Below are 16,998 nucleotides of genomic sequence, written 5' to 3' on the forward strand. Positions count from 1 at the left end.
ACTTAATAGCAATGCAGGATTGCTAGAGACAATGGAGCAATGTTTCCCATGTTTTGAGGGAAAATAATTTTCAAACTAGAATTGTATGCCTAGGCAACAATGAAGTAAGCCTTAAAATGATGACTTTTTGTCAGACAGTCAAGGTCTCTTTATATTCTGTGTAAGTACAGGGTCAATCTCAGTCAATCTGTTGCAACCTGTTAGCATCTCAGGGGACTGTAGTCATGGTATTGGCCCTTGGCCAAACTTAAATGAAACGTACTACCTACTGACTAATGCAGCCCTGTCCTTGGTTCTGAAACACACTAGCTGGCAGGCTGTGCCGTCTTGTCAGCATTTTTTTTTTTTTTTGTAGAAAATATACATATTGATGAATTCCATCTGGATTCTATTGTTCTCTCCTTTTCTATCACTGAATCTGGCCCCACATGTGGTATGGACTATATGAACATAGAGGTATGAAAGACTCCTCTTCAGATGAGACATCTGCTTTCTTGAGACCAAGATATCTTACCATATTTTGGTAGCTCATGATCTGTAGATGATGTGTGTTCTGTGCAACTGAGCAATGACCCTGGCAACTGTTCCTGAGCATCTTGGCTGTCTCTAATGGTTATCTGTACTTACTTTATCCTGCCATTACTTATCCTTTACCAAAATCTTCCTTGAACTACTTTGTGGAATATATTATATGGTGTGTTCTTTGAATAATCAGAACCTCCAACACACTCTTTGTTGGGAAGCTGGAAGATGTGTATATTCAACATGAGAGAGAAAGTCAAGATAGAGAAAAACATGGGACCCAGGGAATCCATCTCAGAAAGAGATGAAGGAATTCTCAGGAGGATGCTTAATGAGCTCTTATGATGCTATCTGATTCAGGAGAGCAATCAGTCCAGTTTGGATCATGTCTCTGAAGAAGACAATAAAAGAATGAGAAATAAACTAATGAGTTTGGCCATATAGAGAAGAACTGTACAGCTTTTTGAAATTTAGGGAAAATGAGATATTCTAGAATACAGAGAAACATGAAGTCAAACAAAAATAAAGCAGGTGTTTTTTTTCTTTAGGATAGAAGTCAGGAAGTAAGGAAATAAACCTTATTTGGCTCAGCTGTGAGTGATATTTACACAGTTGTGAATACCAGCTATGGGTTTAAGAATTATGACAGAACTCATTTAAGAGAATGTGTGGAACGGAAGAATGTACATGAGGGGTAAAAAAAACAGGTTGATATTTGCCTTCATCTTCCACAGCAGTGTGTGAGGTGAGGTTCATCACTCAAAGAATTATCATGTGAGCATGTAATTTAGATATACGGGGGGGGGGGGAACCCAACCAAGAGACAGTTGAGAGTTAAAAGTAATTGTATCTAATGCTGGAATTCTGGGATGTGGACAGCTAGACAGAGAAATGTTCTTTTTATTCGTTAAAAGTCTTTTAAATTTAGTTTTTCAAACTACAGTAAATTTTTGATGAAACATTTCTGAAAAGAAAATGAAATGAGTCCCAGAGAGATTCGTCTGTCTTATGGTGTTTGCTCTTGCTTTGTGTTTGTTAACCTTGACTCCCAGGCTAGCATACAAAATCCCTGTGGACAGGAGTGACATCTTATACTTTTTTAGTAGTGCTCACAGCACCTGCTACATGTTAATTAATATCTTCATATTTCTGAAAATTTCATTTCATCTTGTAAGAGCTAATGAAGTTCCCCAAAGCGTGTTAATGGAAAAATTTAAATGGATAATATACTTTATATTTAACCCCTGATAATGACTTTTTTCCTCCTCAGGCTGACACTTGTCAATGCTTTTGCAATACAATTTTAAAACCTTTTCTAACTGAGCATGGCACAACTGAATTCAAGGAATAACAGTCAGAAATCAAATGGGCTTGGATAAAATAGGGCAGTAGTTAAACAACCAACAATAAACTCGCTTGCATATTTGTTGTGAGCCTGGGCTTTGGAGTCAGAGTGCCTGGGTTTGCTTCTACCACTTACTGGCTGTGTGATTTGGGCAAATTATGGAAATACTACGCCTTTACTTACCTCATTTATAAAATGGAAATATGGTAATCCCCATCCCATGGATCATGTGAGGATGCAATGAGTCAGTGTGAAGTGCTCAGAACATCACTGCTGTGGTTGTGAGCCTCATGACCATTCCTGGCTCCTCGGCCTACCTTGCTTGGTACCTCACTCTCCATATTCTTTTGGACCCAACCCAGCTTCCCATCTGACCACCCAGGCTATCTTCATTGAATCCATGTGCTTAGTTCTATTCCCAACTGTCCCAACTTCTCAGGGATAAGTATTACCCTATAACACCTTGCATACTCAGGACTGGATTCTGTAGAAGATAATACACCCATGTTGAAATTTCCAGTGTTCCCTTTCTCACTTCTGCAAAGACTTGTTTTCCAAAGGCAAAGAAGTGATGTGTCTTTGACAAACATTGAGGAATACTGTATTTAAACTGACTTGACTGGGGAATCTCTTAACCCCAGCAATGGGTGAAAAAAGAGTCCCTCCTCTGGTAGATGGATTTGATTCATTACTTCCTCACCTTGGTATCTTAATCACCTAACAAAATGCCTGGTATACAGTAGCACTCAATCAACACTTTATTAATTAGTTAGTAAGCAGCTAAGCTATATGCACATTATAAAGAAATACATATGAAGAAACCCCCAAATGGGAACTCTGGTCCCCATTTTCATTTTTGTCACTAATAAGTTATGGCATTATTCAAGTCACTCTACCCATATGGGGCTTGGCTTACTCAGTAGAATGAGAGCATCAGATAAACATTCTCTTAGCTTCTTTTCAGTTCTGAAATTTCATTTGGGTGGTACTAAGAGAAGCCAGAAAAGCTTTCCAGTGGAGCCTACTGTTTAAGCTGCAATGCAGTAGCTTCTTGGAGAATCATCATTAGAGCTATGGGGTGGTTTGGAAGCAATGGGTTAGTGCTTCTCAGAGTTAAACATGTATACATTACTTGGGAGATATTCTGATTCAGTGGGTCTGGAGGGAGACCTGAGATTCTGTATTTTTAGTGAGTTTCCAAAGAATGGCAATGCTGCTGGTTCTTCACTCTTTGATACCAGTCTCTGCCTCCTTTATGCAGCCTTTGTCTTCCCCAGCTTCCAGAAAGAGGGTGTAATTTTGGGTCTCATCTGCAGCACCAGCTTCCCACTAGTCACTTGGCCAACAAGACCCAGAATCCAGGGCACCTCAGAGGGAAGCCCCAGGCATCTGTATGATCTCTGAATTAGAGCACTGATAACATTGAGCTTTTGCATTTACTACGACTTGGTAGTTTTCCCAGGAACCCTAACTCTTCCTTCAGGATATAGGACTGAGCTTATCTTGAATGCAAAGTATGCTTATTTGGGACCATGAAATACAGTCTGGCTCTAGCCAGGGCTATACAGATCTCCAGAAAGGATCACCAGCTCCATATCTCTCGTTCCCAGACTGTCTAGGATTGAATTCTACATTGATCAGACTTATCTCCAAGAACTTTTCCAGTTCTTCCCAACTCTGTCTTCACTTGACACATGGAGTCCCAATTTTCAGTGCTTTGCTTGATCAGACTTCTTGCACTTGATTATGCTTGTTTGCCTAAATCTTCAGTCGTTTCTGAATACCATGCCTTGGACGTCTAGCTGCACTTAGAACAATAGCCTTTGTAGCAGTTTGATTCCCTCCAAATTAGGTCTCATAGACCAAACGGAAGGTCCCACTACTGCTTCTTTATTGCCCTTCCTCCTGTTAGCTCCAAGTTGCATTCCTTTGAGTCTGATCAAGTAATAAACATAATTCAAGTCTCACTCTAAAGCTGGGCTTGTGATCCAGAGCATCCTACTGGGAACTCTGAATCCTAAAAATAGCACAAAGATGAGGTAGAATAAAGCTAGAGGTCCTAAGATGTATTCACAAGACAAATCTGAGTCATCAGACCTCTGGCTGTAGTTATAGCTTTTTAAGCTAAGTTGTAGTTATGCGTCTTTGTGCTATTCTTCACAATTATTTTTAAAGCCTTTGTCCAGGAGTTTCATTAAAATGATTGCCCCTCAAAGCCTCTTCAGTATCTATCTCTAGAAGACACTTAAATTGTTCAAAAAATGTTTAGTTTCTAACAAAATTCTAGGGAAGAGCTTATAATGTGGTTCTACTATATTCTACTATATTCCTCTAAAGATAATTTTGTTAAATAGGATAATATAATTTCTACCCTCCAGACTTAAGAAGTTAAACTTTTCCAAGTTATAAACTTAATTCTAAAAGGTACAGTGGCATGGAAATGTTTATTCCTCTGAATTATCTAAAAATTTTATGTCAAAATCCCTAGTTCCAGGATTTCTATTTTGCTGCCACCAGCATCCTTAGTTCTTAATGGTATTTCTGCTTCAGATACTAGATTAACTAAAGAGGACTGAGTAGGATGAATCAAGTGATGTTAACTTGCATTGCTAATCCTCTAAGTCTCTGGAAACTCCAACTCCCTATGTCAGATATTAATTTTCATCACCATCCCACCTAGAGGCTAGAAGTGCTTGCAGCCAGGACCACTGTCTGAGGACTCAACAAAGCACCATGCTGAGGACTCCAGACTTGGAGGAGTTCACACTTGGAGTCGGATTGATCTAATCCTGATTCCTTGCCAACAAGCATTCCTCTATCCTGTGCCTCAGTTTACTCTTCTGTGAAATGGGGGTGAGGATAGTACCCACCTCACAGAGTTGTGAAGTTATTATAAGCAAAGCATCTAGAATATACTAAGCTCTACATTCACTATTGCTATTATCTTGTAGTTTCATGAGCTTTAGCCAGTTATTCAACTTGAAACTTAGTATGAGTAGATAAATGTACAAATACACCAATATTTAAATCATCAAACAAATTTCACTGTTATCTTCTGAAAAGATAGAATCTTAGGTCTGAGGAGATCCAGTCCATCCAAGTCAGTGTTTCTCAATTTTTTGACTGAAATTTATGTCAGCAACTGCATCTTTTATCATGACCCAATACATACATATTTATTACCAAAGAGGAGAAAAATGTCCCTAAACTAAGAAATGGGAAAACTACTTTGCTTATGGCATAAGAAAACCACTCTAGCCACCTGTTTAAATCACAATTTGTTAGCTGGTGCTCTCCTTCTAATCTCTGTCTCACACCAGTTCATGCCTCCATATTCATTGTCAGACACAACTGTTGATGCTATCTATCAGCTACAGATAGAGTTATAGCATTAACTTCTCAGACCACTCTGTCTCAGGCTGATACGAATGTGATATTTTTATTTCTATGAGCTTGCAAAATGAACTTTATAGTTTATACTTTCTTATTCATTTTTAAAAATTAGCTCCTTAGGTAAACATTCTATTTCCCAAATATGTAATCTTTCTGTATCCATACCCTTCCTGAATGGATATACTTTTTTATTACTTGGTTGTTCCTCTTGCCAGCAAGTAAACAAATTCTGACATATGCTGAAGATCAATCAATCTGAGAAATTTTCTTTCTAACAATATCATGAAACAAAAAATTCAGAAAACTTTTTTCCCACTTTAATTTCTTTAAAAAAAATACTACTCAAGACCCACACAATATTGATTCCATTGTCCATTAGCATTCTTGAATCCAGAAATTGAAAACTACATTACTGAATTCCTCAAAAGAGACTATGAAGATTTATTATTTTTAAAAGCATATGGAATATCTGGCATAGATTTGACATGGAAAGTGTGGGAAAGAGAGTACTTTCAAAACGTGACAAATAACTTTAAATGTTCCTGGGGAGTGATATGTTAAAGTTCCTTTTTTTTTTTTGTAAGAGTAGAAAGAGCTATAACTGACCAAGAGTTAGCAGCAGGTTGCCAGCCTAAGGAGGCAGAATGAAGAGGACAATGGGAGAAGTATGTTCAAGAGCAAAGAGAAGTATAGGCCCAGGAGATTTCACGATCTGACAGGGAGGGTCACATGGGTCAAGGAGCAGCAGAAGATACCAGAGGCACAGCTAGAGGGGACAGCACTCAAGAGCTGGAAAATGCAAGAGTAGACCAATGCAGGAGGCAAAAAGCAAATGAAAATGCTGAACAGGGCAAAACTATATGTCAACTGTTTTATGGGGAAAAGCCTGAGGCTCTTCTTAGAAAGAGCAGCAATCAAAGGAATGCTATGGTGGAAGGTCCCTCTGCAAATGACTATAGTGACCACCTATTCCATTTTTAAAACCTTGACCTCTCATCAAGATTCTCCTAGAATGTGAATCACTTTTCTTTCTCCAATTGTTCAGGGACTGATATCAAACTAATTCTAAATACTTGCTCCTATCTCCTCCTGCTCCCTAATTAGCTCTAGTGCAAATGTCTTTCCATGCATATGAACATAGGTGTGGATAAAGATAAATATTCAGAGTTAGATAAAAATAAAAATAATTAACATTAAAACAAGGAGTGATATGTGTGATATAAATTTATGAAGTACACTTAAAAGCAAACTAAGGGTTTTTTTCCCCCCATATGCTACGAACTTTAATTTTGCTGGTAAGGCACAGTTTACTCTCTTTTCTATATGATGTTGGCAGCTAAAGTATCTATAAGAAGATATTGTTGCTAAATTTTTTTAAAAGCTTCCAAACAATGTTTAACAAGTGTATTACATGTATATTTGAAGTTATCAAACTTTAAGACAGCAGCATAATTTTAAAATAATTTCAGATAATAATAAATGAAAATTACTATGTATTGAGGTTATGCATTTACCTAGTCATATCTAGTTACAGATAAGGATAACTATGATACAGAAAAGTTAACCAATCTACTAAAGATCACAAAATTATTAAGTGATGGAGCTGGGATTCCAACCCAGATGATCTGGCTCCAGAGGCTCCACAGTAATATAAAAGTCATTAGAGGAAAAAAGATATTTATTAATTTTAGACTTTGATAAGTATATATGCTGTCCTATAGTTAACCACTAAAAGCACTGAAAAAAGTATATAATTTCAAAACTCATAGAGGAAAAATGAATGATAAAAATAATCCAAAAGAAGGGAAAAGAGAAAAACATAAGAGTTAAGACAAGTCCAAACACAAAATAACATGATAGATTTAAAACCAAATATATTAGCACTTACATTAAATGTAAATGTATTAAATTCTCCAGTCAAATACAAATTGTCAGACTACATTTGAAAATATCCAAATGCATGCCTTTGATAAAAACACAAAACACAAATATACAAAAGAATTGAAAGTAAAAGGTTGGATAAAGACATGCTGTGAAAATAATCACAAGAAAATCATTTTACTTTAGTAATATCAAACAAAGCAGACTTTATGAGAAAAAACCATAATTACAAAAAGGCCATAAGTCATTTCAAAATGATAAAATGTTTAGTTCACCAAGAAGATACAACAGTTAATTTTATTGCACATAAGAACATATAAGAACATAGTCTCAAATTATGTAAAGCAAAATTTGACAGACTAAACAATGAAAATCACAATGAGAGATTTAAATATACTTATTTTAATAACTTGTGATTTTTAAAAATTAAAGGCAAACAAACAAGAATGGGGTGTGAACAAGTCTAACCACACTATTTATTGGGTATATATAAGAACACTGCCTTAGCAACAGAGGACCACACATTCATTTTAAGAGCAATGGAATATTTACACAATAAATCCTTTCCTGGAGAAAATATGCAGGTTTCAACAATATCAATCATAGAGAGCATTTTTTTATTATCACAGAACAACATAATCTAAGAATAAATAACAAAAGATACTTCTCTAATATTATATATAATATATAACAAAAATTTCAAAATTATTTTTAACTGAATGATAATGATAATACTGTAATAAAAACTTGCTTGATGAAACCAAAGCATTGTTTAGAGAAACCCATAGTCTTCAAATGTATACATTAGGAAAAAAAGGATTATTAAAACAAACGTCTTGCTTAAGATTATACAATTAATAAACAGCAAAGCTGGGATTTGGAGAAAAAAAAAGAAAAAGAAAAAAAAAACAAACATCTATCTTAAGAAGTCAGCACATAGGAAAAGAATACAAAACAAAACAAAAACAAAGTAGAAGAAAGATATATGGATTAGTGAAATAAAATTAACATGAGAAACCTCTGGTGACAATGATCAAGGTTGAAAAAATACACAAACCACCTATGTAAGAAAAGAAAAGGGACACTTCAATACAAATACAATGAGGAGATTAAAAGTATGAGAGAAGTTTTAAATAAAATGAAAAAATTCCTAGATAAAGAAACTTAAACAAACCTGACTCAAGAAGAAACAGAAAACTCCAATGTTCTATAAACAGCGGTGATAGTCAAAATATTTAAAGCTTGGTTTGACATGGGTACTAACCATTAGAACCGATATTGACCCAATCAGAACTGATACCATTTCTGGCATCTAGTAAATGAGCACTAGTGCTTAATGGCTGCCTCTAACAATTAAGAATTAAATTACTAATTTTCTATCTTCTCACCAAAAACCCCCCACTAGGATCAGATGGCTTTACTTATGAGTTCTTTTTTTTTTTTAAGATTTTATTTTTATTTATTTGAGAGAGAGACAGTGAGAGAGAGCATGAGCAAGGAGAAGGTCAGAGGGAGAAGCAGACTCCTCATGGAGCTGGGAGCCTGATGCGGGACTCGATGCAGGGACTCCGGGATCATGACCTGAGCCAAAGGCAGTTGTCCAACCAACTGAGCCACCCAGGCGTCCCTACTTATGAGTTCTTATCAAATATTTGAGGAGAAAAGTTTACTCTAAACTTACAGAAATGTCACCAGAGAATAGAATAATATGGCTATTTATCAACTCACTTTATACGTGTAACAAAATCTTGATACAAAATAGATCTGACAAAGATAGTATGAAAATGAAAATTTTAACCCAATATTACTCTTAAACAGTGGCAAAAATCCAATACAAAACTTTAATAAACTGAACCTAGTAAAATTAATATATGACCAATTTGAGTTTATCTCAGGAACATAAGATTGATTTGATATTTTTAAAAATCGATTAATATATTAAAATCATAAAATAATATTAATAGACACAGCAGAAGATTTGGATTTGATTAAAAAATCTTAGCAAAGTAGACAGTAGAAAAAAAAATCCTTAAATTGATGAGGTGGCTTCAAAAAAAAAATTAAACATCCTATATTATGGTGACACACTGGAAAGTATCCCTTGATGATCAGAAAAAGAAAAAATGTTCAACTCAAGTCAGACTTTTCCTGATTTCTTAGTTATTTTCAGATTCATTCTACTAGACAACATAGATTCTATATTGCTGGATATTTTCATCTACCTGACAAGTAGCTGGACCCTATTTTCAAGTTATAATGGTCAAGTTAAACTTTATATCTATATATAAGATTTATCTTTGTGATTATATTACATACCATAGGTTCTGTGTCCTTTGGAGGTCTTTCTAGAGGAGGAATGTACCACTGAAAGCAAAGTTCTTTGTTTAAATCTTGTATCTTCATATCTGATGACACATCTCCAGAAGATGGGCTGGCAGAGAGTTTATTTAATGATAAATTGGAGTTTAGAGAAGTGTCATGACATAACTAGGGGAAAATCAAAAGCAGTTTAATTGCTGGTAATAAGTTCATTCAATATTTAAAACATTCACTCAATATCCATTCAGTATTTTCTACATTATAAAATTCTGGGAATTGTTTTAGTTTGTTTTATAGGTGTAGCTTTTTTTTAAATGTTTTTGTGTTATTTTTTATTTATTATTAATTTATTTATTTTTTATTTATTTTCAGCATAACAGTATTCATTATTTTTGCACCACACCCAGTGCTCCATGCAATCCATGCCCTCTATAATACCCACCACCTGGTTCCCCCAACCTCCCACCACCACCCCCCGCCACTTCAAAGCCCTCAGATTGTTTTTCAGAGTCCATAGTCTCTCATGGTTCACCTCCCCTTCCAATTTCCCCCAACTCCCCTCTCCTCTCTAACTCCCCATGTCCTCCATGCTATTTGTTATACTCCACAAATAAGTGAAACCATATGATAATCGACTTTCTCTGCTTTTAAAACGGTTCCCGATTGCCAGAAAAGATTCTACTACAGAAAAATATGCTTCAAAACACATGGGACTCAGAGTGCCTGGGTGGTGCAGTTGGTTATGTGTCCAACTCTTGGTTTAGCTCAGGTCATGATCTTCGGGTGGTGAAATCGAGCCCTGCCTCGGGCTTCTTGCTCAGTGCAAAATCTGAGATTCTCTCTCTCTGGTTTTCTTCCCCTCTGTCCCTCCTGCTCATGTTGTCTCTCTCTCTCTCAAATAAATAATCTTTGGGAAAAAAAAGAAAAACCCATAGAACTCAACAAATGTCTTCCACTTTGGTGACTCTCCCAGACTAAAGATGTAGAGAGGAAAATGTCACTGCTATCATTTTAGTCTCAAGATCATCATAGATTCTAAGAACATCTCCTTTTTTTCTTGTTTATTCAGTGGCGAATAAACTGAGGGTATGATTATAATAAATAATATCTACTTTCCAACAGCATTTTTTGCAATGTCATATGCAAAATAAGACACAGTTTTTGCTATAAAATATTAAAATCTACTGATCTCATTCCTTCTTTAAATGAATGTGGTTGATTTGTAAATTCAGTCTTGGAGCATCTGAGCCTACTTTGATGCAACCAGATCCCTGAATCAGGAGTTTTCAGGAAACATAAATGTATAGGATGCAATTGGCAATTTGATAAATTATTCAGTTTTTTAAAACTAGCTCAGAAAACAAAGCATGGTTGCTATTAAAAAAAAAAAAAGTCTATCCAGAGAGATAATAATAGTGATAATAATACCTCAAATCTGAAAAGGACCTTCTTTAATGGAATGTAAAGTATTTTCAAAATTAACTTGCTCTTATTCAATCCAAGATTATAGCATGGTAGCTTGGACGCAATTCTCTTGGTGAACTTTTGACATCCAAGGTATCTTAAGGCTTGATGATGAAGGGGAACATGTAAGTGGTCAGTAAGAAATGCCTGTTGTTTCTGTACAGCTTTGTGCCTCCCACTATTTCTGAGCTTATTCAAGATATAAGACTGTCAGTGAGAGTCTTCAAAGTAAAATAAAAAGAGAAATAAAGCACAGACCTTTCAAGTTGTCTACTGATAAAAGAAAAAATATGTCATGACTGAAGGGTAACATTAAAGATGAAAACTTTACAAAAATGTCTAGAGACTATCATCATAAAAGGATATTATAAGCCAGAATCCTCATTTATTAGTACTATGATACTAAAAGCATAACCAAAATAGACAATAAACAAGACTATCATGTTTAAATAATCATTTACAAGTGCTAAATTAAGCTTAATTCTATGTCGTGCGGTCCACCAAAAATTCAGGTAAATAACCAATTCCAAAACTAATTTCTTATATTTTTTTCATATCTAAGTGCCTTTCAGAGGTTCTGACAACTATTTTAGCAAGAATTCATATTTAATGACTAAGCAGAAAAAAAAATAACTAAGGAGAGAAAATAATAAGCAAATATTTTACTATTTCAGTATATTCAGCATTTACTAACATGATGATCTAATAAGGGTAAATTGTAACAAAAGTTAATATCCAAAGAGGCATTTAATTTTCCATTATCTTTACAAAAACATAAAATCTATTTGCTAATGGAATTAAGTATATATGCTCATTGATGGACCATACACTGAATATTTTTTATATTTGTTCTTTGAAAGGAATGAAACAACAGACCTACCAGGAGAAGCTTGTTTGCCACAGTCCTAAAAACAACAAATCACTTTACACTAGTCAAATATTTGACCTTACAACAAGTCTAAACATGAATCACCCAGCATTGTGCATAATTTTAATCATTTTTTTCCAGGAATTTTTAATGTAATTTGTTTGGCATCTTTGTTTTTCCACCACAGAGCTTCAATAGACCTAACAATATGCAGACACACACGTTGATGAGCCTGGCACCTAGCAATGATCTCTCTGGAAAGACGTCTATTTCTTTGTGGAGGAAAGGCAGGATTAAGTATCAAATTATGGAAAGAGTTTGATTGAAATAGCCTCCTGAGTGATTAAAAGCTCAAAAACATTATTATAAAAATCAGCCAAGCTTGCAGTTTATTTTTAAAAAAAAATCCAAAAGGCTCTATGCTCGTTAGCTGTCTACCCCAGTGAAACGAACACATGATTAGGTGGCTTGCACCTGTCAGGCAAGCGACAGTGATCTCCAGAGCTGATTATTCTGGGAGAGTGTTACACTAATTATATTTAAAAAAAAAAAAAAGGCAAACAGGGTACAATAATCTTTGGTAACGCTGCTGCCATTAGAAATGTCACATACATTTACAGTGTATTCAAGGCTCTCTGTTCGGAGCTTCATGCTTAGGAAATGGGCGATGGTAGGCTGCCCTTAATACTAAAATCCTCAAGCAGAGCTCCTTTCGGAATATTAAGAAATCACACCGATTGGTTTCCAGACTCATACAAAATAGTCACAAGAATCCATTCACAAAACTATAGTTCTCCACCTTCTCATTCTCTGCCCCTTATGCCAGAATGAATACCAGAGGCATCTGGGACACATGACAGTAATCCTCAAAGGGAGTCACAGTTTCTAGAAGGGTAATTGGGGATCTGGTGTTAGATGGAAGTGATTTCATCCCACCCCTGCTGCTTCCTTCCCAGCCGAGGGTCAGACATTTACAGTACGTAGCTGGCCTTTCAGCTCCTCTCACTCCTCTCCCCTGGAGAGCTACTTGACTGGGGAATTTGGGGAAAAAGAAATGTTGGATATACATAATTATGCTCTTTCTTCTTGGGAGAGAATGGTTTGTAGGGAGTGACTATTCTCTGTTCCTTCATGAGACAGATTTTTTTTTAATTTTTTTAAAGATTTTATTTATTTGTTAGAGAGAGAGATTGAGAGAGCACAAGCTGGGGGAGCAGTAGGCAGAGGGAGAAGCAGGGTCCCTGAACAAGGAGCCTGATGTTGGGACTGGATCCCAGGACCCTGCGATCGTGACCTGAGGCAAAGACGAACACTTAACTGACTGAGCCACACCAAGAGACAGATTTTAAAAAGGTCTGTGTCCACACATATTTTAAGAGGGCCTATAATGACCAAACCAACCAACCAAACAAACACAGCTGGTCTGTCTACTGTGCTATTTGTTTTTAGGAAGACCATTTCCAGTAAATAGAAACTATATCCTGCAATGTCAACACTGACTCATCAGGGTGGATATTTTTTTTTTAATCCCAAACTCTTAAACGTTTTTATTTCTTAAATGATCTATAATCTGGGCAGGAAATAGGGCATTGGGCATGTCAATCCTCCCATGTGGATCCTAATGCACTGCCTGGACAGCCACTCCATAACGCTCACTGAGAATCACTTCTTTAAATGAATACTTAAATGATCTCTTAGTAGGTCTTCCCACTACTTTTTAAAATCACAATTTATTAATAGTATCCTCACTCTTTTGTTCAAGAATGTTTTTTTAAAAAAATATATTACCATCTAACCAAAAATCTAGCAGAACAAGATAAACAAAGATTCTCAATTTGGAAGAAGTCACATTTTCAGGTCACTTCTCTGGGCTTAGAAACAAGGACATGTCTGATATGGGCAAGTTTATAATCATAAAAATGAAAGTACTATATGGCGAAGTCCGAAGTCAAGAGAATTCAAATTTAATGACTGATATATATATATTTTTTGGTTTGGAAAAAATTCAATGCAAATGACTTGATTTATTCATTTTATAAATACAAATTAGAAATTTACAATACACGATATCCACTTGAGTTATCTCAAATGTGCTTCCTTCAGAAATATAGCAATGATTCTAAGAAGTTTTACAAACATATATGTTTGAGAACAGTACCTTTACTGGGTCATATAAGACTTTTTCCAAAAAAAGCGTATTTTCCAAACCTTGACATAGTTCTTTTGGAAATTCATCAATACAAGAGGAAGAATACAGCTGTAAAAATCTTTTAAGGAAAAAATGCATTTCTTTTTGGCGTAAAATCAGCCCAGAGTTGAAAAGGGACGTGAGAAGTGTATCATCTGGCAATGAAATTCCAGATCCTGGTTTTGGAGACGCTTAGGGAAGAAAAATATGTTAATTTAGAGTCACGTTAGACAAGAGAACAGTCTCAGTATTGTTGGTATTTGCTCATTAACTGCTCTCCCTATAAATCACACCACCTCAGCTAGGGGTTGCCAGTATAATTCCTCCGTTTTTAAGCTTATACACTAATGGCATTGGTTCTTGCCACAAGGAAATAAACAAAATTTCAGAAGCATTTGAGGATATTGCTTTAGGTTCTAAGTCTTGAAAATACAAAATATTCTACATAGTCATCTCATTTGGGACTTACCCCGACAAAGATCTTAAAGCAAAAATTTAGGTGCAGGTAATTTATTTGAAAAATGATCTCAGGAGCATAAGTGAGAGAACAAAGGAAGTGAGAAAAGAGCCAACAGAGAGTTAATGGAAGCGCTGTAGTTTTGGACAATAAGGGCTCAGTCCTGCTGAAGACCTTCTGAAAAATAACATGTAGAACTGTCTGGGATTGGGAGACTGGAATGTTTTCTACCAGTTTCCTACCTTGTTAGTATGTGTGGAATCTTAGACATTTTGGACTGTCCTGACAGTGAGCTGAGCAAGTCTCCGTAGTTTTAGGAAGAGCAGGAAGAGCCCAGGGCAGAAAAGCAGTAAAATGTGGGTGTGTGACAGGTGCCAGCAGGTGAATTCAAAGGTGAGCTGAGTTGATATGGAGCAGGCATTGCCAGACTGTGCTCTACTGGCTCATGTCCACATCCTCTGCTCAAACTTCTTATATTCTTGCCCTTCTCGTGATGTACCTTTTACACCTGACACCTCTCTGTGTGCTTTCTATCCCACTGCTAATTCCTGATAACCATGTGTAGTAACTCTGTGACTCGGCCTATTTGCCCTGCCAGCTTCTCCATCACTGGGCCCTGACACGGGTCAAACTGTCTTTTCCAACTATCTGCACTGATGAACAACATGAAATCACCAATTTCATGAGCACAGTGAGAAACACAAGAGGGACTGGCATGAAGCAGATTATCCCAGTTTTTCTGGATGTTCTTCAAACAGCATTGATCATACAACAACAACAACAAAAACGAAACAAAACAAAAATACTCAATAAAGTTACATATCTTATCTGAAGTCATGTATCCTTTCTCTTTTACATACTGGATACTGGAACATTCTCTCCTTAAAGTCAAAATTCCATACTGTTCATTTCATAAGCTGTCAATTGTGATCACTCTGATTATTAACTGTTTTGAGCCATGGGCCCCTTTGGCAGTCTTGGGAAGCCTCTGGATACATCCTTACAATAACATTTTTAAATATGTGAAATAAAATATATAGAATGTCAGAGGAAGTTAGCTATGTTGAAATACTATTCTACCCAAAGATCTGTGTATCTCAGGTTACGAGCCTCTGAAATTTTCATATTCTGATAAGAGTTCATTCCAAAAAGAGGTCAATAGCATTTTAAAATTCTATAAAAGATGACTTAACAAGAACTGGAAAATGTGTTTTTCTTAACCCATCAAAACCTACCTAGCAGTTTGCTCATGTTATTAATCCTTTGCAGATGAATATAATAGCGCAGTAGAAGAATCCATGTAATATCCACTTTATTCTGAGGATTTTTTCTAGCATCTGTATTATCACACACGCCATCACTTTGATAAGAGCATCTATAGGTAGTCGGGAAGACCACTTGGTAGTTATCTAAAAGTAAAAATAATAACAGTAAATGAAGAAAGTTTGTAAGGCAAATATAATGCTTTCCTTGAAAAATAACCATATGGAAAAAAAAAAGCATAACCCATAAAGGAAAGACTGACACATAGGGCCACATTTGATTAAAAAACATTTTTATATCACAAAAGACACCGAACATAAAGTTAAAAGACAGGGACCCCTGGGTGGCACAGTGGGTTAGGCCTCTGCCTTCGGTTCAGGTCATGGTCTCGGGGTCCTGGGATCGAGCCCCGCGTCAGGCTCTCTGCTTGGTGGGGAGCCTGCTTCCCCCTCTCTCGCTGCCTGCCTCTCTGCCTGCTTGTGATCTCTCTCTCAAACTAATGGATAAATAAAATCCTTAAAAAAAAAAATAAAGTTAAAAGACAAACCACTGACAGGAGAAAAATATTTAGAATATTTAGAATACGTATGAATTGTTTTTCTCGAATATGTGTAAGTCCTTGCACTAATCGATAAAGAAAAGTCAGAGTCCAAAAGAAAAGTGGACATAAAATTTCAATAGAAAAGGAGACCCAAATAGCTAACGTTTTAGCATTGTTAAAAATCAGAAAAATGCAAATTAAAATGAAATGCATTTCCACCTCTCAGTAATTGACAGATACTAAAATCTGAAAATAACAAATAGTGATAACAATGTAAGGCAACTGGTATCTTCATATACTACTTGTAAGAGCAACTTCTTGGGAAAGCAGTTTGACAAGATCTGACGCAATTAGAAATGCAGATACTTTTTTTTTTTAATCAATTTATTTATTTTCAGAAAAAAACAGTATTCATTATTTTTTCACCACACCCAGTGCTCCATGCAATCCGTGCCCTCTATAATACCCACCACCTGGTACCCCAACCTCCCACCCCCCCGCCACTTCAAACCCCTCAGTTTGCAGATACTTGTAAGTGGTATAAGTGCATGAGGATTCTTGTAGAAGACAGTCATGCCACCCTTGTTGTAATATCAAAAAAGTGGAAACTTGGAAAAATAAACAGAAGTCTATTCATTTGGTGGCATGCAAAATGAATTAATTAGATCTATAAGGCAGAAAGTATATAGTGTAGGGTCACAGTTCAAATGCCAGATGTACTTCTCCCAAGAGTGTGACCTTGAACCTCTCTGCTCCT

At 36.0% G+C, this 16,998-nt stretch overlaps 1 protein-coding gene across 6 annotated transcripts in view; it reads right to left on the reverse strand.

Annotated features, from left to right (window-relative positions):
* CFAP54 (cilia and flagella associated protein 54) overlaps positions 1 to 16,998 on the reverse strand; it is a 311,472-nt gene that overhangs the window by 39,304 nt on the left and 255,170 nt on the right. For all 6 annotated transcript variants that reach the window (XM_082739254.1, XM_082739253.1, XM_082739250.1 and 3 more), the window contains 3 exons: positions 15,673 to 15,846; positions 13,951 to 14,171; positions 9,458 to 9,628 (listed from right to left, as the gene is read on the reverse strand). In XM_082739254.1, the coding sequence (XP_082595380.1) occupies positions 9,458 to 9,628; positions 13,951 to 14,171; positions 15,673 to 15,846 (566 nt within the window). The remainder of the gene's footprint in view (positions 1 to 9,457; positions 9,629 to 13,950; positions 14,172 to 15,672; positions 15,847 to 16,998) is intronic.

The sequence above is a fragment of the Mustela nivalis genome (assembly GCF_964662115.1).
Source record: "Mustela nivalis genome assembly, chromosome: 7".
Lineage (NCBI taxonomy): Eukaryota > Metazoa > Chordata > Mammalia > Carnivora > Mustelidae > Mustela > Mustela nivalis.